General features: G+C 40.5%; 1 protein-coding gene across 4 annotated transcripts in view; it reads left to right on the forward strand.

Moving 5' to 3' along the window:
* Nucleotides 1-2,503: 2,503 nt before the first annotated feature.
* GNPTAB (N-acetylglucosamine-1-phosphate transferase subunits alpha and beta) overlaps nt 2,504-24,937 on the forward strand; it is a 47,900-nt gene continuing 25,466 nt past the window's right edge. For 3 of the 4 annotated variants that reach the window (XM_075720973.1, XM_075720965.1, XM_075720980.1), the window contains exons 1-7: nt 2,555-2,620; nt 7,583-7,668; nt 13,262-13,381; nt 15,358-15,399; nt 16,145-16,350; nt 17,053-17,117; nt 17,386-17,520. In XM_075720973.1, coding sequence (XP_075577088.1) covers nt 2,591-2,620; nt 7,583-7,668; nt 13,262-13,381; nt 15,358-15,399; nt 16,145-16,350; nt 17,053-17,117; nt 17,386-17,520 — 684 coding nt within the window. In that variant the 5' untranslated portion in view covers nt 2,555-2,590. Of the gene's footprint in view, nt 2,621-7,582; nt 7,669-13,261; nt 13,382-15,357; nt 15,400-16,144; nt 16,351-17,052; nt 17,118-17,385; nt 17,521-24,937 lie in introns of all 4 variants that reach the window. The other variant, XM_075720956.1, reaches the window with a different exon arrangement.

A 24,937-nucleotide genomic window follows, 5' to 3' on the forward strand; every position in this document is an offset into this window, starting at 1 on the left:
TTCATCCGTATAAATGTATCATCCCACAATTTGCACTAATTATTAATCCAGGCCTTGAAGTCATTCAGTTTTCCCTGACTGATTTTCTGCTTTACTTTGGTGTTATGTCTCTCAGCTTCATATCTTCAGCACATTGTAGTCTGTTTCTGCATTTATGCTGTATTGTTGACCAGAATTAATGTTTTTGTTTTCATAATCTGCATACATACTATACATCAGTTCTCAATGAAAACCTCAGTCTGCTGAATACCAGAATACCAGGCCATCACTAGTACCGCAGCCACAGTGCTGTAGGCCATGGTAAAAAGACACTGCCATTCAGTAATAATAGCTTAATAATAATAGCGCAGTGCTTGAACAGGAGGTGAGGGAAATACCAGCAAATATCTGAAGAATAACGCCAAGTTCACAGGTTCAATCCCTGCTTACTGTGGGGGGGTTGGGCTCGATGATCTCTCAAGGTCCCTTCCAACCCAAAGCATTCTATGATTCTATGATTCTATGATTATATTCCTCCAGTGTAGTACTGCGGCACATTGGTGAGAACATGTGGAGGAAGAAGACTGCATGTGTTGCGAGAAAGTGCTGGCTGTGCACAACAGGTGATGAAGGCTTAACTAGAGGCTTCCCCGTACCGAGACGCACTCAGAAGGCTGGGTTATCATGAAGGGCCAAATAAGTATAATCACACTGATAACACAGGATAAGGAGGTGGAACACAGCACTGTGTTCTGAGACTCTGAAGGTAGGCCCTAGCAAATTTGCCATCCTGTCCCATGGCCCATGAAGAAAGGAAAAAACACTGTGACACCAGAAATGTAAATAGGAGTAGGGCTCAGTGGTTTGGGAGAGCTGTGGCAAAGAGCCAGGTATGTACTCTTGGACACTTCTTAAAGAAGTACAGCCAGGTGCAGTCTTCTTACCCCATAACTGTGTAAATATACTAGGAAAAACTTCTGGAAGTGGTCGGGCATTGTTACTTTACAGAGGGAAAAATAAGAACATGTGGGTGATGTTCGTTGCTCAGAAAAATCACTGCAGTGAGTTTTAAGAAATACTTAGAAGACGACCTTTTGATGCAGGGATAAAGCACTACCGGGATAGGTGCCACTGTCCCTGGCCTCATGAGGGCCTATGACACCACTCTATATTGCTCTGGTAACCAGAAGTGCCTCTGCCTGATGAAACTTTTGACAGTGGCGATACCAGTGGTGTCCCATGTAGATGGCTGAACTTCACAGCAGAAACCAAACTGATGTAGATTAAGGACTTGCAGAGTCTACTGTCAGCTAGTGACCTCTAACTAGTTTCTTGTTATCATAGTTTTGCCTCAAGAACTATTCTTGAAGAACTCCAACAATAACCTTCCTCTAGCCTGGTGGTTCCACTTTCATGAACCTATCCCCGCAGTTTATTTCTGTGCCAAAACACTCATGGAAGTGCTCAAATGAAATCTCAGCATGTAGCTCTACTGTATCTTTATGATATCCAAGAGTCCTCCAGATCCCTCTTAGCTAGGGAAAGCAAATTTGCTTTGTAGCATATCTGGAAGCATGACAGGATGGTGCAGCTCTGCTGGCCACAGCTGGAGAGGTGTTCACAGGTGCAGAAGAATTGTCTTGTGGGTCAGTAATTTCAAGATCACCTAGGACATCACACATCAAAACGTTTAACTTTTATTCTCCAGCCAGTAGGTAACAAGGGAAGAATCACAAGTACGATCACGACAACGGCGTGATTTTTCGTTCCTGGGAGCGCATTCTCACGTGCATCGATTTGCTTTTCGGATGTCTGGGGGAGCGTTGTCGGCGAAGCACTGCAGGTGCATAGGACGCGGCGTATTTTGTGGCCGACCTGCTGCAAACGCAGTACTGGATCCGGATTTCTTCATCCAGATGATTTAATAAAAGTGCAGGGACAATCTGCCACCTCCGGCGGGTCTGTACCATCGACACGCCTCGACGCCTTGCGCCTTGAGCCCCTGCGGCCATGAGTGAGGAGCCAAAGAAGCAAAAAAGCCTATTGCCTGACCCCGTGTCGGCTTCCGGTGTTGGGCCCTTTGAAGAAGGCAGAGGAAAAACCCGAAGAAGCGGGAGACGGCAGCGGCCGGGACTCACCCGCTTCCTCCAGAGCCCTGAGGGAGGGGAGCGCCTCCCGCTTCGGCGGGAACCTGAGGGGAGCGAGGCCCCGCCACGCCCCCTTCCCTCCGCCACGCCCCCTCCCTCCGCCACGCCCCCTTCTTCCCTCCGCCACGCCCCCTTCCCTCCGCCACGCCCCCTTCCCCGCCGCTCCGCCCGCCCCCCCGCGCGGAGGCCGCCGCCCGCCGCCGCCAGGTGGCGCCGCGGCGCTGCCGGAAGCGGGGCGGGCGCTGAGGGCGGCGGGCCCCGCTCCGCCCGCCCCGGCGCACGGCAGCGCGGTGAGGCGGGCTGGGCTGGGCCGGGCCGGGCCGCGCAGGGCCGCGGCGGGCGAGGCAGCGGTAGCGGCGGCCGCCGGCCGGCCGGCCATGCTGCTAAAGCTCCTGCAGCGCCAGACCTATACCTGCCTGTCGCACAGGTATGGGCCCTGCCTCTGCCTCGGGGGCCTCGTCCTCATGATCGTCTCCGCCCTGCAGTTCGGGGAGGTCAGTACGGCGCCGCGCCGGTGTGGCGTGGCTGCCCCCCTTCCCCTCCCTTCCTGCGGGGCAGCCCCGGCCGGGCCGTGCCGTGCGGAGCCGAGCCGAGCCGAGCCGAGCGGTGCCGGCGGGTGCCGCGGCTGCACGGCACGGAGGGCGCGGTTGCCTTTCGCTTTGGCGCTTTTTTCCCTGCCGGGAGCCGGGTGGTTGTCGTGTCCTGCAAGCGGCGGGTTCCGTCTGCAAGCAGCCTGAACGTGAATGCTGATTATATATATATATATATATATGTCTGTGTGTGTATTTTTAGGACATAAGGGAGACAACGCGCTTTACGGTGGCGGTGCTCCCTTTTTGTTCTGGCTTACTAGCCGTCGCGGTTGAGAAACGACGCGAAGCACCCCCGTGTGCCCGCTTCCCAGCGTGATGACCGGCGCTGGCTGTAGGCCTGCTGTGCCCATAGGGGCTTTATGTCTCCCGTCCTGCGAGGCAGCGGTGCGGCGGCTCCCGCTGCTGTGGCCGCCGCCTTCGCGCCTGTTGCTGCGGCTGGCGCCTAAGGTGCGCCTGTGGGGAGGAACGCCGCTCTCCTGCGAAGGCCGGGTGTGACGCAAAGCGTTTCGTGCCCCCCAGGGGCTTGTTAGGTGGCTTCTGACAGTCGTGGCGGGCCCTGGCAGAGGAGAGCTGAGAAGAAGCTGCATGCTCCCGGAGCTCGTGTTTTCTTGTCTTGTGCAGTTCTTTCCACTTCCTTTATCAGGTGATTTATTAGTGCTGTATTATTATTTTTTTTTTCTTTTTTTGACTCCTCTAAAACCTGTGCTGAATGTAACCTTCAACTGGCAGCTGGGAGTGACAGAATCTTTCTCCCTTCCAGGGTTTAAGGAGTTAAACGTCACCTCTCCAACCTGCCTGCGGCTCAGCAGAGTCTGCATCACATTGCTCGCTGCTTATTACTCAGCTTGCCTGCTATTTTGTAAATGATGCAATATAACCTCTACTTTTTCTAGATACCATTTTATATGGGTGTGTAGTATATTTTAAAGTTTCATTTCATATTACCCTGTCTATTTTGGAAGTCATCAATGAAAGAATCTGGAGGGGAAGAAAACAGTCCTGCTTCAGTGTAGCGTTTGAGAATGTAGTAAGTATTCAGGGAATTAGAGAAAGTATTTTTGTCAGTGTAAAAGCATGGCAGTGTTAAATGCGAACAGACTGGTATTTCCTGATTCCTAAATTTCTCAAGACAAGTTTTTTTTTTTCTTTTTTCCTTTTTTTTTTTTCTTCCCTGTTTTATTTTCATGGGTGCTTTCAGATACAGAAAAATTGAAGAGCCGTGAAGAGTATTATCTGAAACTCTCGAGTGTAGCACAATCAGAAATTTATTTTGTGTAGCTGTACATCTTCTTTGTCTAAAATACTTCATCCCTGCTGTCTTGTAGTGTTCACAAGTTCCTGAAACACTTGATAGCCACTGGTGAATTAATTAATAGTGGTGTACTTTTAGCCGCCTGCTTCTACATGATGGTCAAATCAGATTGGTGTGTATCTCTTGGTACTGTGAAACTCTTGAGTATGCTTTTGCTTTTTTTCCAAATGGGGCCTTAAACCCACCTTTAGGATTCCTTAGAACTTTGAAGGGTTTTTTAAAAACACTTCAGTGGTTGTCCAGGTTATGGCTGATTTCACTGAGCATCAGTCAAAATCACTGCTCAGAATTATTTTCCTACCAAATCTTAGTTTGCTACCAAGTTTCCTGCCCTTTTAGAGCTATTTGGAAAGCTTAGATACTACTTAAACAGTGAGCAAAGAACTGGCAGATTCATGTAGGAGTAACCTTTCAAAATTATATGTTAAGAAAAAAGTGACCAAAATGTTTAAAAAAAAAACCCAAACAAAACACCAACAAAACCCCCACCCTTTATGGAATGACTATACAAAAATACAGAAAAAAACCCTTTTTTTTTTTTTTTTGCAATGATGGTAAATGAGCATGGTGAGAGATATTTGCATGCATTTACTCTTTACTTTTATGATTTAAAGTTGTGTGTTTTGGTAAATGGTGGTAGTTTAAGGATTTAGGAGAGACGAGGCTTGTGAGAACAAACGCTATTAGACGTCTTTTGACAACTATAGTGGGAATGGAAAACACTTCTCCTCAGTACAGAGTCTGCAAGGTAGCAACTAATAAAAATAAATAAGACTGTTTTGAAAATGAAACCAGAAATCTGTCTAGTTGCTATGAGGTCAACCATTTTTAACAATCTGTGGGGAACTGTCAAGCAATAAAAAGCAGCATGAGGCAATGCTTATCAGACTTTGGTGTCTGAGCAGTGTTTGCAGTTCTGCTTTTCCCCCATCCGCAGAGACAGCTTTTTCATCCTAGTAGGCAAAATTAGATCTGCTTGCTTAGATATGTGCTAATATCAGTATTAATGCTGGCATAAAAATGGATGACTAGGGCAGATAATTTGAGATTGGTAATGATGCCCTCACAGCCTCAAGGTGAAAATGGGCTTGATTTCAAGAAAAAACTTGAGTTCAATGAAATAACAGTGCATTAAGTGTGATTCAGGAGCAGTTCTGCAAAAATGTAAAGGGTAGCCAGGTCTAAGCCGATGCTGTAACCTAGTCGTAAGATGAGCTGTGAGTTTTAGGACAGTTTGGTTGTAAACCCTTCTTGGCCGTCCTTCCATAGGTCGGTCAGCTTTGTAAAATGTTTTCTAACTGAACATGCCAGAGCTACTGTTACCGCTTGTCTGATACAGTATCTCCAAATAGAGGGTGTGACTCCCCTTTTTTAAATGTTGCTCCCTTAGTGGCTTTATAATATCAGTATGTAAAGTTGAAGCAAAACCAAGGCACTATTGCAACACAAATAATGCAACAGGAGGAAACAGTTACAGGAAAAAAGGGTATCAGGTGGGAAGAGGTAACTTTTTTCCTAAATGTGTTTCTAAAGAGAGCTGTCCTGGGTCTTTTTTTGCTATAGCTGCACCAAGGCAAAACCCAAATTCTTCAATGATTAACATTTTTCTTCTGGAGAGCTGTATTATTCATATAATAAATTACATTCTTACTCAAATACTTCTGTATTTCTTCTAGAAGCAGATCAGTGTGTGTCAATTCATAATTATCAGTCGTAGCAAATGTTTCTGTGTGGATATCCTTCAGCGTGTGCTGTATTAAACTATTACATTTGGCAGAAGGATGTAATGACTTGCACATGAAAAAGTGTATAGTGTGTTTTTAAGACACTTTGTGACTTCGGTATTTAAGGGAGGAGATGTTATGTTTACCTGGGAAATTGTGTCCTTTGTGTAAGGGGAATGAACTTGTACAGATGTAATCTTGGTTACAAAGAGACCATTTGCAGCGTTGGCAGGAATTGTGTGTGAGTGTGCTTGTCACTCAGCCACACGATGGGGCTTCGCTGCTCTCTAGAAGGCTTTAATTTGCTTTAGTGGGCATGAGGGTACAGAGATGTGTATCTTCTTAAAAGGGAGGGAGGTAGTCTTTATGTTACGGTTTTGAATGCTATCTTAGAGAAATGGTGTATTTCATAGTTCCAGTCATACAAGAAATAATAGTAAAATCTAAATCTAGGAAGAGTGATGTAAAGTAAGTACTATCCTTTCCTGTTTGGTTTGGGGTTTTTTTTGTTGGTTTTTTTTTTTTTTTTTTCCCTCTCCAGTACATAGAAATACATACTTAGTCAGGTAAAACAAGCCACTACCCCTTCATCTCTAAAGCAGCACAAGATGCCACTGTTGTTCTTAAGGTTGGACTTTCACTGTAAAAGATATCATAGCAAGTTTATCTCAGTGTAGAACCAAAATGTTTTATATTACTTTTATCTTGAACTACTTAGGCTTTTTTGCTATATCAAAACATATTAAGCTGTTTTAGTATTGAAAAGTCTGCGTTGTTTTTCTTTTTTCTGTTTAGAACCATGATATCAGATACTTTGTTAGTAATGGAAATGTAACTGTGCCTTTGTTTAGTGTGTGTATGTACATTTAAGTATAGAAACGTAATGTAAACTTGCAGCTTTCCAAAGTAAGAATTAGCTTGTGATTGGTTTCCCATATAGCTGATTTATCAATATGCCCGGGAATGGGGATGGCTGGCAGAGGGCATTTAAGTTGGGTGCAACTTGGTGTTTTAGCTAAGCGCCCTTGATGACTAGATGAAAGTGGGGAAGACAACCCTGCCTTCAGCTGTGTGTTCCCACCATTTCTCTTCCGTGCCAACAACCAAGCAGAGGAAGATAAAGTGCTCTGATTTTTGAAGGTTCATCTTGCTGTTGGTTTAGCTCCGTGACTTGGCTCACTGCACGTTGGGTGAACTCGTGTCAAGCTAAAGGGGGGGTGGCAGAAATGCAGGGGGATGGAGGAGAGGCTGCAGAAATACTTTGCTGTTGGGTTAGTCTGGCTGCATTGTAAGATGTCACCTGTATTGGGAAAGAGCTATTGTGTTTTAAGTTTGTGACCAGGTCAATTTGCATAATTTGATATGCCCTGGCCTGGCTGTGGGTTTGCAAAGCTCAGATTTCAGAGGTGTGTATACTTCAATATATCCTGTATGAGAATGGAAAGGAAGACAAGGAAAATTATGGGGGGGGGGGGGGGGAGGGGGGGGTTGTCCTGCTTGCATTGAAATATATTTGTTGAGAAAACTTTGCTGAATTTTTAAAGGCTAAGAGACAACGGGGCGGTAACCTAAATGAATAGTACCTTAAAAAGTGTGTCCATAAAACATGAAATCCTTTCTCGCAGAGAAAAAACAAAGTTTGTTTAAATCAAGTGTGCTCTAAGTTCTGGGTCGTTTGCTGGCTCAGTGTAATAACTTAGTTTGGATTAAGTTCTGGTCAGTTGTGCATTAATGTGTAGATCAATTGGAATCTAAACATTTCAAAAGGAGAAATGTAAGTATCTAATTTTAGAAGATGGTGACATCAAGTTGTTCTTTTCTTTGCAGGTTGTCTTGGAGTGGAGTAGAGACCAGTATCATGTTATGTTTGATTCATACAGAGACAACGTTGCTGGCAAATCATTTCAGAATCGGTGAGCTTTACTTGCAGTTGACAGTATTGCACATTTTACTGTGCAATGAATTTTCAAATATTTAAATCAAATATTCTAGATGAAGTAACATACTATTGAGTAGGACCTTATTGTATGGGCTCTAAACCTGCAGCAAATTTTAAGCTTAGTGGTTTTAAAATTGTGAGTTTGTGCTTAATATCCCAGCTTGGAAGATGTTTGGCATTTGGAAGTTCTAGTCATATAACAGCGTTTACATTTTTAAATGCATTTAATTCATCCAGTCTCTAATGAAACATCAAAATGGTGACAATGTTAACAACAAAGGGAGGAAATAACATATTTTCCACATTAAGATAGGAAAATGTAAGTACTGTTCCTGTGCGCTTAAAATTCCAACTTTTAGTGTTTTGAAAAGTTGCTTTTCATTTACCTTACATTTTCTGTGACATCTCCTGAGAGACATTATTTAGTACAGAAGTCACAAAGCTAGTAAGAAGCAGCTTTTTAAAGCTCAGTACATGGGAGAAGTCACTCGCAGCAAGCTGGAAACCAAGTCATATGGGTCATTTGTTTCAGTTGTATTAACTGCTACATGACTTCTTGGGGTTTCATCATTTGTGTCTGAATAGTTATGGGGTCTGTTGCTCAGGAAGTCAGTGAATTGGTTAGTGGAAGAAGCTACTAAGGAGATATCATCTGACTCTTAAGTGTTGATACACTTGACTGGAAAAAAAAAAAAAAAAAACAACCAAAAACTTGAAAGCAGATGCTTAATCTGCCTTGAGGTTTGTTGAATCACGGGACAGCAGAAATGATCAGATCAGTTTGTCACGCTTTAGCTGGTGCAAGATAACTCTGTAGAAGTACATTACATGGTGTCAGTGAATCCTATGCATTTTTATAGTCTCATCTCTTACTCCCCTCCCCTCCTTTCCAAAGGATGACAGATGATAGTGGAGTAATACAGCTCGTATGGATGATTACCTTAATGTTTACATGTTCTGTAGTGCTGAAGTGAAAGCATGGTAGTTTGTTCCTGTCAGTACTCAAATGCCTGACTTTGTGATAATTAAGTACAGTGCTTGTATAAAATGGTTGGCTTTGTCCAAAACAAAATCGCAAATCTTACTGTTGCAATGTAGGTATAGTCAGTTCCCATTTCTGCATTGTGTTTTCTTACTTCATTTTGGTTGTGTAAAGCACTCCTTAGCTAGTGTTGATTTCTGTGAATTGTGAGCGAAAAATCCAGTGCCTGCGGAGGGAACTATTGGCTGCCTGAGCAAATGCTTAAGGTTTTCATGACGGGTGCTTAAGTTATTCCAGTTCACCCATATGTCTTTAATACTCTTGTGTCAGGCCTGACAGGGAGGTTTGTTGTGATATTTGTGTGCAGATACCAACTTCTCGTAAAAATTAATTCCAACAAAAAGTCTTTGCAGAGACATACTTTCAGGCATCCGTTAATTTTTAGAAGTCCCTTGTCAGGGGTTCAGTTTATTTTTATTTTCAAACTTCATGAATGCAGTAAAGGATCCCTTCTTGCAGTATGAACTGTATCAGTGATAGTTTGATGGAGTTTTTAAGGCTGATATCAATGCAACATACAGGGTGTCACATAGGTTTTCCATAAACTGAGGATTGTGAACTTCCAGTTTTGATCCTAGCTTATCCATTGATTTTAATCAGTTCTTATTTTAGTGTTAGAGAAAAATATTCAGAATTGGAGAACTGGAGCTTGTTGGTTTGGAAATTAAGCAGATCCACTGCTAAGTGGAAAGTAAAGGCTGCATGGCCTTTAAAAAATATTAATGGACCTTCAACTGAATTAAAGTAGCGTTATCTTCTAGGAGCTTTGCAGGAAAACATCTCTGTTCTTGTCAAACAGTTGTGTTATAAACTTTTATAAAGAAAATTGCGGTGTAAAATGTAGACAAATTTGTGCATGTGGGCAAGCTCCTTATGATTATAAACTCAAAAAGGTCTTCTTCCTGAGTAGCATAAAAACAGTGATGTTGCTAGCATCATTAGTTACACCTATTGAACGCTGTTCTCTGCCAGACCAAGGAACACTTCATGTTCTGCCTTGAAGTTTAGCAATTGCTTTGGTTTGCTTTTCCCTCCTGTTGCACATCCTTTGGCATCCCAGCTGTTGCACTTTCCAGGTAGTCACATCAGCTGCTAAACTTCCCACTTACATTGCCTAGGTGCTTATGCAGCTTGAGACAGTGGAGTAGAAATGTCGGGTCTTTTTACCAAGCCACCTCATCCAAACCCATTTTTGAAAACTTAAGTTAGTTTTGGTATGAAAATAAAAGGGAGAGACAGAAACTAAATAATGGAGTTGCATGCGTGAGAGTCTTCGACAAGTACTCTGTTTCTCTTCACCAGCGAATTCTGCATTTTGGCAAATGCTGACCTATAATTTTGCTATTCCAGGACATGGCCAAATCATATTTAAGACTCCAAAATACGTATGGAAACAAAATGTGAAGGAACAATCCTCAGCTTTTAAAATGTACAAACTGATTTCAGTGTGGTACAGCAAGTGAGAGCCATCAGTGGTTGGGGAGCCATTAATTGTTGAGCAGAGTGAGGCTGGAGAGAGGAAAATATGCACAAATTAGGGAGCCAAGAGGTACTGGAGTGGGAATAGCAATGGAACAGTTGAGTTGCCGTTGGTGGGCAATTACGGAGATGTAACAGGCAGGAGGGCTGGGAGGTTTACAGTGGGGAGCTTAAGGGCGTTAATAGACTTACACACGTTCATAAAGAGGCTCAGCAAGGTTGGAGATCACTGTATGGTAGCTTGGGAAAGATCCAGAGACTGCTGTACTCCATCAGCAACCATGGACGCTGAGACAATGAGGCTTTGTCTTCTAGCTGCAGTCCGGGCTGTGAGCATGGCTCTCGTATGTAAACAAACGTCACGGGTATGGAAAATGCTTCCCAGCAGGTGCATAGAAGAGGCAGCATGTGACAGGTCTCCTGTCCTATCTAGGAGAGCTGGTGGCTCTGGCTTTGTCTTCAAGCAGGATCCTATTGGTGTTTTTAGGTTTGCAAGTAAAAAAATGTGTATGTTTTTGAAAGAAGAAAATGAAAGGATTATCCAAAACAAGCCTCATTAATTGTCTGGGAGTCTCCAAGGAAATTTCCAAAGTCCATGTTTGCTGGTATTAAAATCAGTAGCAAATAGTTGTTTTTCTGTAGAAAGGTGTTACGTAATTCCCATTTAGGCAGCTCATCTTGGGCTTAATCTCTTTGCCAGGCTGGTGTTTGTGATAAAGACCAAATGCATAAATCCACATGAAGGAGAAACACAGCTACAGAATTTGAAAGAGAAAGGTTTTGATCTTTTCTGACCTTGAACAATTTGCAAAAGACTGCATATTAAAAATAGTGTTTGAGAAGGGTAATGCGGAAGTGGCTGTCCTGTTCCATTCTAATTTTAAAGCAAAATGCGACTACATGCTTTTCAAAATATAAACTCGCAGTACTTTTTAAGAAGCCGTGAAACCAACCAGAAAGCTTTGTCAAAGGCCAAAATTGCGAGTTCTTAACGGTGTTACTGATCCTCATTGGGAGCAGCAAATTCATTTGTGTATGATATCTGTTTTCTATTATTATGTTTGATAACCACTACTTTCTCAAACAACGTGTGCTGTAAAAATGCATTAAGAAAATTTATCTATTTGGATAAATTTTAAGCAATTAGACTAGTGGATCTGCAAACAGTTCACTTGCTTTAATAGCCTTTTTTACTCATCTGTTGCCACTGGTAATGAAGAAGGAGCTTGTCATGCCAGAGTTAATTCAGAGTTGACATACCTGCATCGGACCAAAAACGCCTTTCCTCTGTGGAGTTTATTAGCTTTTGGCTGTATGTGACAACACTTCAGTGCTAAAGTGTAGCAAATTACATAGTTGTATGTACTATTGCATAGAAACAGACACTGTTAGCAAATGATAAATTGTGGAGAGTCTTCACAGAGTCAAAATTGCCTCATACCCTAGAAAGAGTGGGAGTTGAGGCTTTTTTGGTTTTGGTGTGGGGGTTTTTTTATGCATTTTATGTTCTTCAATGAAGCCTGGGTAAATGAACTCTGCACTTTGCCCAGAAGACTGAGGGTTGGGTATTTTTGAAGTCAGCCGGTTTGAGTCAGGTGCTTCCCACTAAAACACTCTTGTCCTAGCTGTAGTGTTCAAGGGACTGTCAATCCAATAATTAAACTGATCACAACAAATGTAGAAAAGCTGGAAGAGCTCCTGCCACTGAATTTCTACTCCTGTGGAGGACTTTTTAGTTCAAAACATGCCTTGAATTGCACCTGTTAATGAACCAGAAGCTAGTGTTATCTCCTGAGAAAGAGGTGAAATAACTGATTAGAAGGGTAGTTGTATTCAGTAAATTGACTTTTTTTGCCAGTTGAGAGGGTAGCCTCCTGCAGTGTTGCATGTCAGAGGTGAGAGAGACTTTCTGGGTGGTGCTGCTGGGAAAGGCAGCACTTCTTAGATGTTTGAACTGACCCACCGTTATCCTCTAAGTGTTGTAGCTCAGTTAGGAACAGTGATAAATTGAGTACAAAATGTTCCTGTCTATTGTGCTGTGACCAGCTACGGGCTGCCCTTTTACCAAATTTTGTGCTTCAGTTGTTGACTCTTAGCCAGTAGAAAATGAAGCTAGGTGGAAGTTGTCTGCATGTCATACTGTGGAAGGGAAGGTGAAGGAGATACTCTCCTAAAAAGCTCTGTCTCTTTTTGAATGCTTTTTGAAGGATGCAGTGGATGGGGAGGGAACACCTTTCCTTGGAAATCTCATTGTGTGAAAATAATAGTTGGGGCATCCTCCTGCTGTCTGGGACTGAGAGGTTCACCTATGGCAGCAGCCTGGAGTACCTGTTGAAACAAAGCTGTGGGCATCAGAGAGAATATGATCATAAACAAATAGAAAAAAGCTATCCAAAACCCTTTTCTTTTTTGCTGCCTTAGGTATGCTAGGAAATCTGTAACTGTCCAGAAACAGCTCCAGGATATTACATTGTGTTAAGAATGAATTTGACTAGTGTGTCTAGAGTCTGAATTCATGTACCCTACTTCAGTTGCTCATTTATGAAGTGACCTGTTATTAATATCTAAGAGGCATTCCTAGGGTAGAGACCTGGTCCTGCTGAGATCTTATTGGCTCTGTGCAGTTAACTAACAGCAAGTATGATTTAAGACTTTATACTTCATGCTGTCCTGTCTAATGTAGTTGGTGAATTAAGGATGTGCCTGGATGCTGGTACTGATTTGTGAAATATTTTATGGATTCAAAGGAGTTGGGTTATAAGTTAATGTCAGTGAAATTTAGGGCATAAAGTTCAGATTTCATTTAGTTACTGAGCTGTTATAGCCACTTTACGTCCTTTGTGGTTTTATGTCTGCGCTGTTTTGTCAAAGGTGTGTGTATAATTAAGAGATGATATATATATAGCTAAAGAGAAGCTTTTTGCTTTGTCTTGTTTGCAGCCCAGACACCAAGTATTTCTGTTGTTAGACAGAAACTGCTATCGTAGGATGCCACAAACACTTGTAATATTAAACGGCTCATGTAGCTTTCATTTGAATTATGTAGGCTTTGTTTACCCATGCCGATTGATGTGGTATACACCTGGGTGAATGGCACAGATGTTGAACTGATCAAAGAATTGCAACAGGTCAGAGAACAGATGGAGGAAGAACAGAAAATAATGAGGTAATAATCTTATGTATTTTTCCCTTTAACTGACAGCAGCAATCTAATGCAGTGCTAGCCCTCTTTGTTTTTCTCCCATGTTACTCAACATGAAAATTCAAAGCACATTTTCTCACTTCTTCATTTGATTATTCTCAAAACCTTGTTTCAGTTCTACATTTAGCTATGAAGTACTGCCTAATCAGGAAACTGTTTAAGACACAAAGCATAATAATTTAAAGTAATTAAGGCTGTTCTGTCTTGAATTTGTAAAATGCCATTCAGAAAACTGCTTTGTGTATGTCATTTTGTATTGATTTCTATAACTCCATTTGTAAATAATAGTAATAAAACTATATCTCAAATGTATAACCTCTCTTCATCCCCTTCTTCCTCCTCACCCCCCCAGTATTTCTTTTTATAATGGGCTTAAAATCTTACGCATATGTTTCTTAAAGGCTACTTTTTAAAGTTAGAGTTGTAGTCTCCCAAACACTGAAACTGAGAAAGAGGAAAATAATTTATTCATGTTATAAAGGTATGACTCAGCCTTCTAACAAAGGAGGGAAAGACATGTATTGCTGCATTTGGTGTTATAGATTGTGCTATACTGTTCTGCAAAATTACTGATCTAAGGCTTCAAACACAGGCTGCTGCAGATACCTTGGATTGTGTCTTGTAATCATTGTTTTAGTTTGTAATAAGCAACTCTGTGGTCACATGATCTGTTTTCCCAGAAAATATGCTAAATGGAAGAACAAGCCTGTATTTTAAGGGTTGTAATGGTTTAATTCAGAATAATCTGAAATCCGCAAGTGAGTGGATTGATCTGATTTTTGGAATGTTATGACTTGCAATTTAGGTACCACTGACAATGTGATCACAAGTGAAATTCTGGATCTTTGTTTTGCTACCTAAACAATGAAAGTATTAGTAGAACTTTAAATCCATTAAGTTTAAACATCTTAAGTATAGACATGGTCTCTGCTCTGCAAAGCTTTCAATTTATACTAATCTTTTCCCAGCAGTTCACATTGCAAATGTTAGTGGTTTTAGCTTTGTCATCACTCATGCTGTGATTCCTGTTTTACAAAGGGAAAAACACATACTGTTTTTTTCCATAACACTGATTTGGAAAGTTGATATCAAGCTTATGAGCAAGACTCATGTCCGTGTCACATTCATTATCTACAGGGGCATCTGGTTCTCCGCCTTGTAGATAACTTGTTTCATGTACTTTGAAATCAGTTAGCACTGTTGCAAAAAGAGCTGTTTCATGGGATCAAGATAACTGTAGAAGACAAAGGCAAGGATGCTATATATCTCTGCTAATGAGTGTATATTTTGTAGTGTGTAGCAAAACTTAGTACATTATAACTTTCTTGTTGATTGCCTGAATTGAGCTAGTCATGGTCCAGGTTCTTTATTCTTCAGTGGGAGAGAGTAGCTTGATGGATGGTGGTTCTCTTTCTGTTGGTATGTGTAGAAGGGTGCCCTTCTGATATAATTATTATTTAGCATCAGCACTGCACTACCTTTACAATAAACCTCATTAGCTTCTATGAGCACATGGCAAATGCATGATAAACCTTATCAGGATATGTATACTAAGCAAAAAAAAAAAAAAATCAAGTCACCCTCGTTTCAGGTCACTTCATCCTAGTTTCTTACCAGTGTATTTCATAACAACATCTGTTTCATTAAGTAATCTAATAATAAACCCTGAAAAACCTGTTAGCAAAAAGAGTCCTGCTGCCACAGCTGTCAGCACAACCAAGAATTTTTGAGCTGCACTGCACAAGGGTGAGCAGTGAGGAGTACGTGTGTCAGCCTGTGCTCACCTTGGCAAGGCCAGTGGCAAGGCCTTGGCAGTTTTATAACTGGGTTATCGGTGCTTTCACAACGTGTCCCTGACTCAATTAACAATCTGAAATTACACTAAATTCCTTACTGTCAATTCACGGTTATTTAATGTAGCTGTTTTAATTTTGTAATAGGGAAATCCTCGGAAAGAATGCAACAGAACCAACAAAAAAGAGGTGAGTTTTTGTGGTTTGGGGCATAAATGGGAATAAATGATATCCTACTCATTGTTAGCAGATGCTGGTTGGGGAGGTTGTTTGGTTTTCTATAGCCTGTGTATGCTTTCCTTCTATGTCACTTCAGGAAAAGTTGACAGCATGATTATATATATATGTTGAATAAAAGTAATGTTATTGTGACATATATGAATGAGTTTCTTAAAATGTGACAATTTCTGAAGTTCAGAAAGCATATCCTTGTCACTGGTTAGGCATCGTTCCTATTCCGAGTGTGGATTTTTAATGCATAAGTACCTGGAGTTTTATAATTCAAAAGCATGAAAATTTTTTCAGTGCTTCTTTCACCTGCCATTTGTATACATGGCACTGCAAGTAATTGTCTATGGAGGGTCCAAGCCTCTTATGCCTCCGCTGCCAGGGAGCGGCAGGGCCTGGTCTGTCCCATTCTTCATTTGGCTTGGTCATTCTGCAATTTAGAGATCTTTATAAGGTTTCCACTGTGGGCAAACTTTGAAATCTTGGAAACTTCTGAAAAACAGTTATGGGAATGAACTAAACTGTAACAGTCAGATATTCGTCTTCTGCAGCAAAATAAGCATGCTCTTAATAATTTCCCCCTGCCCCAGCAGATGTTAGAAATAATTGATCAGATTTTACAAAAACATCTCGCATTGCATCTAACATCAATTTTTGTCTTAAATTTTCTACTAGTGTTAAATGTACCTTTGGTATTTTGCTGTAGTGAGAAGCAACTGGAGTGTTTGCTGACGCACTGCATCAAAGTGCCAATGCTTGTCCTGGATCCTGCGCTGCCTACCAATGTCACACTGAAAGACCTGCTGTCCATTCATCCTGCTTTACAAGCTGCTAACAATATGTTCTTTGTAGCAAAACCAAAAAATCCTTCTACCAACGTGACAGTAATTGTTTTTGATAGCCCTAAGGATGGTAAGAACCTGTTTGTCAGATTCCAGCCAGTTTTCTAGAGGAAGCTTTTTAATAAGTTGCGGTGAATTAGGGTTGGGGTTTTATTCCCCTCCAATACTAACTCTGCCACTGATTTTTTTTGTTTGACTTTAGCAAGTCATCCAGTGTCTCTTGCCCTCAGTCTGTTCCTCTAAGTGATTACATTAATGATACTGTTTGCTCACCTCCCAGACAACTGATTACAGGTGATTAGAGTTCCATGCTTTAAAAGACTATTGCAAAACAGGCTTGATATCTGAATAGTTGTGTTGCACTGATAATATCAGAAGACTGAGGTTTATACTGGGGAAGATTAGTTTTAGAAATCCTCTTTTAATTGCTGTGAAGTCTAGTTTGAATATTGTGCAATAAGTTCTGCCCTTGCTTAAAGGATTGCATACCTTAAAACAAAATTATCCATGTGTTCAGCATATATAAGTAGGATCTTAGAGCAGGTATGGGCTTCTTATTTTGTTTAACATGTAGTGCCCAACCGCTACCACCCACTAGCCCAACCACTGGTGTTTATTTTATCACCAAGAATTTTTTACCAGTTATAAAGACAATTCCTCACACCATAAATATCCAAATCTTTTTAATTAGAAAAAGTATATCTTAGTTACTAGAATATACAAAAGAAGTGACTTTCAGTTTTTGATTTGCAATGCATTTTATGTATTCTAGTTGAAGCTGCGCATTCTGGAATGTTAAAAGACAACAGCAAACAGATAGTATGGAGGGGTTACTTGGTATGTACTTTTAAAATCTGTTGATTAGCTTTTGTGTATGTTAAACTTTTTGTACATTTTTAGAAAGTGTTTCTGTGCTATTCTCTTTCCATAACTCACATGTAGTAAGAAGTGAAAGCTTCTAACATAACCCTTATTTCAATTTTGAAGTTTGGTTTAAGTGACAAAATATATACTATTAAATCTGTCACGTGACAAAGGATTGACAGATAAATGTGAATTACTGTAAGTTTAAAAAAGTCTTTATACCCCATTTTCTTGTTTTTAGACTACAGACAAAGAAGTTCCAGGTCTAGTATTATTGCAAGACTTGGCCTTCCTTAGTGGATTTCCAGCTACATTCAAAGAAACAAATCAGCTACGAACAAAACTACCAGAGAGCCTGGCCTCTAAAGTAAAACTGGTAAGGGTCTGGAGGAAAGCGTGGCTTAGTTGTATTGTTTTTTTGGAATGATTAGCATACAGGATCTCACCCACCTAGAAGACTTAGGATATTTCTGATAGTAATCTATTTTTCTGTGTGATTCTGTTTTCTTGAGTTGTGAAGAGTAGTAAATAGTGACTCAAATAGTTGCCTTCAAAAGACCAATTGTCCATTCTGTGACTGCAAGTTATTAGGCATTAGATTTGCTAGCCTGCAACTGATTAAAAAGTACCAGCCTTACCAGTTTCTCTCAGCTATTTGCCTATAGGCTGTTGTCTTGCTGAAGTATACTATATCACTGGCTTGTTTAATGTGATGAATTTTGTTTATGTAGCTTCTTAGCTTTTTTTCTTCCCTCTTTGCTTTTAGAAGAATTATCTTAATAGTAACAACACTGGATTGTTTCACAGCTGAATGCTGTATTTCTCTCTGCCAGGTACTCTGTATGGTCTTGAGCAAGTTGCACTTAAAGTTACCCACCTGTAAGGCAACAGTAGATCACAACTTGTGTGACCGTGCCATCCATTAACATTTCGTGCCTTCTATTCTCCCCTGCCATTTGGACACCTTTTCCAGTTACAGCCAGGTTTAACAGATAGGTAAAAGTTTAAAAAGTCTGTGAAAATAATTGGCTTCTGTATTGGAGAGAGATGTGATTGGTGGTGTGAAAGGGGCTGAGGCCAGGGAGTTTGTGGAGGGAAAAGGAGTTAGCAGGGATAAAGGGATGTCAATCCATAGGTAATCTGTCTTTGTTAGCCTGATGCCCACCTGTAGGGTGTGCTAATTCACTTTATGCCTTGTTCTTGGTGCTTGAATGATCATGACTTCCTTTCCTTGTCTTTTTTTTTGGCAGGCTGGGTTAACAAATCACGCGTTCTGCTATTGCAGAAATGATATTGTGTAACCTCTTTTATAGGCTGGTCACACTCCAACTTAATGCAAGCTGAATTTCTTCTTTCTTGTCTTGTTTGTGTTAGCAGGCTGTCTTAGAGTCTCACTAATGGTAGAAACCTTCCAAAGTAAACACATTTGTACCTCTCTTCCTACATGCTCTTAAACAGCTTAACAGAGAGCGCTCTTAAACTTATTTAGGCTTAAACAGCTCTTTTCCTTTGCCCTTGTTTACATCTCTAGTGTATTCATAGAGAGTGGCTATGACTTTTCCTAGCCATTGTTTTAATAAGTTAATCAGGCAGTGCTCATCCCACAGCATTGGCTCTCCTTTCCTCTCATCATTCTGACAGCCCTTCCCTGCTACTTCCATGGTGGATTTGTCTGCCTTCGACACAATTGACTGGAATTTTATATAGCATTTTAAATGAGGCATCACCAGAACTTTTTACATGGTGAAAAATATGTAGTATGTAGCTAACCCAAGGCTGGCAGACTGTCAGAAACTTGCTGTGTGCTAGATTATGGTCATTGCAAATAGTGCTGCCACCATTTCTACGTAACCTCCCTTGCATTCTTCCACTGCCATGTATTGGTGCTGTTCCTAAAAATTGCCTCTAGCTATTGTGAATCTGTCACTAGTTTGGGTGAGTGATGGTGGATGTGCTCTGGTGTGGCCAAGGTATCCTTCCTTCTCTTTTTTTAGTGGCACATTGGTTAAATAGCAGTGGATATTTGTATGGTCAAACTGCCAGTCTCTGCTTGTTTCATATGCTGTGGGTATTTTCTTAATTGCTTTAAAGAAATGGTGTTTACTGTAGAGAAATGAGGTTGTTATCAAACAGGAGATGGTACTTTAAGTTTCGCTGTCTGAGATGCTAGGTTCTTCATTTCAGGTTTGCATGAGGAGCATTGTTTGTTGAAAGCTTCCCTCCTTTGAGCCATCTTAAGAATTTTCTTTGAGGGCAGGTTCATCCATTTGGGGTTTGGAGCCTTTTCTAGTTCCTTACCACAGCTTAAATTACAGGTTTCCAGTAGTTTTAATGCATTTGACTTCATGGAGCTGAAGAGCTCAGAATACCTTTGACTTCAATTACCAGCTCTTTTCATTTATTAAACTTGCCCTTTAGCATTCAAGAAATTTAGTAACAAGATGTTCCTTAATTATTCTTTTTCTCTTTCAATTTAAAATCAATTAGCTTATATTTTCCTGACCCAGGGTTATTTTCTAGGAGCAGAGCAGCTCTTCTGTAACGTTCTCATTAATTACGAATTGGTATCTGAAATAGTATTGCCTCTATCACTTCAGAGATTATTTGGTGGAAAAGAAATCTGTCTGCTTCCACCTCTGGGAATATATTTGAGCACCATGCTAGGCAATGTTTGTTCTCTGGTTGAACATCATAGATATAAGCTCTCATAGTAACATAGTTCTGAGGAATGTTCCCCCCTCAAACAATACTTGGAATTTCATTCCCTGTCCCTTAGCAGATGTTGCTTTATGCTCTTTTTCCAAAATGATTTTGACTTAAGTCAGTTCTTTTATACATAGTAATCTACTTTGGGGGCGGGGGGGTGGTGGGGGGTGGGGGGCAGTTCTGGTGCCTTGTGTCCGTAACACTTGGTGTTTATTTGTCAGAGTAACTCTTATTTGTCTTTCTTGGAGCCTTCAGTATCTTTCTGTCCTTGATGTTCTACCACCTCTTCTTCTTCCCTCTGATGTCTGGTGCCACGGCTTGTACTAATATTTTTGCTGCTAAAACACACTTCTTTTAGTATAAGAATACCTGTTGTTGTGGGGTTGGTTTTTTCTGGTGTTTTTTTTCCTTGTTCCCCAGCTCTCCCCAGGCACTTTCTAACTTCATTAGTTGTGGTTATTTCTCTAATTGCATTATCTAATTATTGTTCATGTCAGTGTTGATGCTTCTTCTCCTTAATACTCCTGTGTGGATTTTGGCTTCCAGCACTGAGTAGTTCATCATTCTCTCTAGGATTTCTGCTGTAAATCTGTCAAGCACAGACTTTATTCTCAGACTAGCCCATGTCTCTTGTGCTATAATAGAGACCTTCCATCTTTCATGGACACCTTGGCAGAATGAAATAGCCAGATTTCTCCTAATTGCTTTTGAGCCATCTGCTGGTTTTTTTTATTATCTTGTGGTTTTAAGACTTGTGGAATGATTCTGCCTGGACCTTAATTTTTTGATTGCAGTCTTTTTTTTTTTTGTTGTTGTTGTTTCATCAGATGATCCCTTTCATCATCTTTTTTTCCATTCCCATACGATCCCCTAGCGGTATTAGTCCAACAAAAAACATTATGGACGGGTTCTTTCTGTGTTTCAGTTCTGCTTCTCATGTCCAAGCAGCTGGCTAATCTGTTGTCTGTATCCAAACTGATGACTAGCTTATCTCTTTAACAAATCTTAAAAATGCTATAGTTTCTCTGTGTTTTTGCATTGCTGTCCAGATAAACATAAAGACTGCATCTCTGGCGTGTCTTAGATATGTCTCCCATCTCCTTGTCTGTTTTTATGGAAGTGACATCCAATGCTTATTTTCTTTCTACATGACTTTTCCTTACCCTGTCTTGGTTGTGTTTTTCTCCTTGTCATCAGTCATGTGTCATCCAGTTGATCACAAGTCTTTCTGTTTGTGCTGGTTCTCTTTTCCTTGGTGTGTTCTTATCTTTGTGTAAACATTACCATTGTGATCAGCTCATTATCTGTTCCTAAGAGCTCCTCTTTGCAATTTGGTTAGTCATATCTCTATATAAACACAATTTTTCTCAGGTATCCACAGCATTCTGCAGTTTATTCATCCAGTTGTCATTGCCGTCTGTGTTTCTTTTCCTGGTGGTGGATGCTTTAGAACAATTAAATTGGGATTATTGTACCCTGTGTGGCCATAGCAGCAGATTCTTCCCCAACCAGTTCTCTACTCTTGATAGCAGCAGTTTATTTATGTTATACCTACAATGGAACATATGTATATAAATGTAAGAAATGTTTTATTTGCAAGGATAAAAATTTTTACGTATGAAGTGTGAATGAGGTTATATAGAAGCCTTTACTAAGATCCTAGCTCAGAATCAGTTCTTCATTCAGTGGATGTTGTAGGTAGGCAGTTATGGTAAACATAACCAAGTGTGGTTTTCTCCTTACCAAAGAGAGAGATGCTAGGTTAATGCTACAGTTAAGTAGAAGAAAGGTTGGTTGTTTACAGTCCTTACTGAAACTTACAGCAGTTCCTCTGCTGTTATCACTTCTGGCATCTAAGGTCTGTGAAGTGGTGTGAGATGCCTGGTGGACAGGAAGAAAGTTACACCTGAGTTTAGGCTAGATTTGTGTCTCATAGCTGCCTCCTGATGCTTAATGGGTTTCTGCGTGCTCTAAGTGGCTGTTTCTTAGTGCAATGCTGGAAGTAAAGAAATAAAAAAATTTTAACAGTGCTGCTATCAGAAAGAAAGAAAGGTGAGAAAGGAAGGAGTGTAGCTGTTGATGCGTTTGTGTTGAATGTTGATAATGCTGCTTTAATTGGATCACTTTGATTGAAATAACTTCTGAATCCAAAGATGACCAAAAATTGCTTAGATATCTGGGCCAGGTGTTTCCTGTTCTAAAAATCTAAAAATCTCTGTGAAAAGCAGCTAATCTCAACTAGAGGGGGTTAAATCGTGAAGATTTAATATATAATGAGTCAATTTCCAAGGTGAATTATGTATGTTATGGTCTACTGAATTTTTGTACTTATGGCCTGCACTGTAATGTAATGATATGGATAAGCAGCAGTGTGTTTGCGGATCACATTTGTTGTTCTACCTTGTGTGTGTTATGACAGGTGTAGTTGAAAATTATACTTGCCTGCTTTTTATTTTCCATGCTTTCTTAATGGTGCATTAGTAAGCCACTAGATGGAGGTGTTACTCTGGTTGTGCAGCTAAGCCGTATTTCTTAAAAGGCTGTAAAGATGTTACATTGTACCTATAAATGAAGAACAATTGAAAAAAAATTTTCACTTTTCATTTCCCCCCTTACCTACATTTCTAAAGGAAACCATTATTTGGCCTAGAAGAGGTGCTCGTGACTTAAAAACTAGGTAGCGATGTAAACGCTGACAAGGGAAGGATTGAAAGGGCAAGGGGATTTGATCTGTTTGATTTTGTTTTTTGATGATGAGGCTATCATGCTAACACTTTTTCACTGAAATAGTATACAGTAGTGAAAATTTTTGGAGAAAGGTGACTTTACTTCAAGATTTAATATACTGATTGTTTCAGATAAAACCGAGAGCTTGCAGATCTCCTTCCTTTGCGAAATAGTTTCCTCTTTAATCAGCATGCACACAAATATACGAATATGTGGACAAGTTATGTTGGAAACTAAGGGCTGTAATGTGTCTTAATGACCTTGTCTTACTAATGGAAGAAAATCCACATAGGAACCTGCAGGCACAGTGATGCTGGGTGTTTGCTGTCCTCACTGCCTTGAGGGTGGGGAGTCTGGGATTCTTACTGCTGCTCTTGTCAGTGTTGATGGAGCAGACAGGTGGCTTCAGGAGTTGGTGTTGTATGTTCACACAGATGTAATAAGTAAGCTTTGCAGAAAAAAACCCCTAGGGTATTGCATTGGTTTTGACTATGAGATGACCCTCCTACTATGTCACCTTATAAAAGGAACTTGATAAATTTGTAAAGACAACAGTATTTCATATTTGTAAAGCTTTTTGTAACTCTTTAAGACAATACATGCTCCCCCCTTCCCTTGCTATGTGGGCATATGAGTTTTCCCAATATCCATACGGGAGTGTGAAAAAAGGAGCACCTCATTTCCTTAACAATCAGCTTTGGTCATTCAGAAGATAAAGCATAATAATTTAAAGACTGGTTAAGAGTCCAAGTCCCACCTCAGAAAAAAATCTGCTCTCGAGGCCTCTTACCTTGAGAATGTGGAAATGAAAGTGTTTATTTCTGCATGGGGTGCCTTAGCCTGCCTCCTAGTCTAGTAAGTCTAAGCATTGCCAGACATGCTGGCTCCAAAGGAGAACTGGCATTTAAAGTTACCTGGTAGAGAGAACACAGTTTTCCTGTCTCGTTTTCAAGTGCATGATATAAATATGTGCAGGTGGTGGTCTGAGCATGTGCCTGCATGGTGGCTTTCAGCCTGCTTGTGTTAGAAGCAGAGGCTCGCCTGATCATGCCGACTCTGTGCGTCTACCTGCTTGTTTTTCTGTTCTATTTTCACAATACTTTTGGATCTGCCGACCTGTTTTGTCAGGATGAAGATGTTATCTAGAAGGTAATATTTCAAGTGAATGGGCAATTGCATGTGTCCCCCCTGAGAGGAGATTAATACCTGTGAAACATTAGAAAATCTGCCAGGAGAGAATTCCATTTTGAATATACCAGCAACAGAATGCTTGGAGCAGAGCTTGTAGTTAGTTATGTCACCAGATAACTTCATTGAAATCTAACTAACTGTATCGATAGCTTGGCTTATGAAAAGACCTATTTCTTAAAAAAAGGTATTGGTGGAGAAAAACATTGATGTAATAAAAATAATCTATTCAGTGCAGGGGTTATCTTAACGCCGATGATGAGCAGCGGAGCACTTTTTCTACTACTTGTTTGTGTTTGGATTGTTACATATTTAAAAACCTAGAGCATGTATGCTGTGTTAGCTGGGGAAAAGGGGAAGTATTTGTAATAAATCCAGTTGGGAATCTGTAGTACAGCTACCTATTTTGTTGAGTTTGGTGCAAACAAGTTAAAGAGAAACTAAATGTTCTTAAATGCTTTCAAAGCTCTAGAATGGTAATATTTTTGGTTTGTTATATGTGTGTTTTAAATGACAGATTCTAAGGGACTGTGTGACGCTGTTTTATTCCTAAATAAAGCACATAGCCACTGATGGCAGCTTTGCAATCTGTAGCATTTCAATATCGATATTTTTGGAGGTTGCTAGCTGCAGTCCGTAACTATACCTCAGCCATTTAGCTACTGAAGCCATCCTTTCCACCCGTAGGTTCAGATGATTCCCTGGAAGGTCTGAGATTTATCAGATTTTTCTAATGGCAGGCCTCATAAGTCAGATTGAAAGATCTCAAATAGCATATGAGTCAAAGCATCAACAGCTTTAAAATGTCACAAGTGAGACAGCTGGCCTTGCTAAGGGAAGGGGTGCTAACTCTGGGACAAGTGTTGTAAAATGAGCAGAAAGGGTCAGATTTAATAAAAAATAAAGAAAAAGAAATCACTTAAGGGTGTTATGAAATAAACTGTGATGGTTTTGCTGTTTTTGAACATGACAGTATTCAAATTTTGTTAACTTATGAATTGCTTTTACAGATCTTATGCAAGTGAAAATCTGGTAGATGTGCTTATTTGTCTTATGTTGCATGAAGGATAAAAATTAAGCATAGCATCTAGTAAATATTGTTAATGATTAACTGCATTTATTCTCAATCTGACTGTTGAATGCATGCACTTGGAGAATCAAAGTGCACTTCT

The sequence above is a fragment of the Pelecanus crispus genome, chromosome 1, assembly GCF_030463565.1.
Source record: "Pelecanus crispus isolate bPelCri1 chromosome 1, bPelCri1.pri, whole genome shotgun sequence".
Lineage (NCBI taxonomy): Eukaryota > Metazoa > Chordata > Aves > Pelecaniformes > Pelecanidae > Pelecanus > Pelecanus crispus.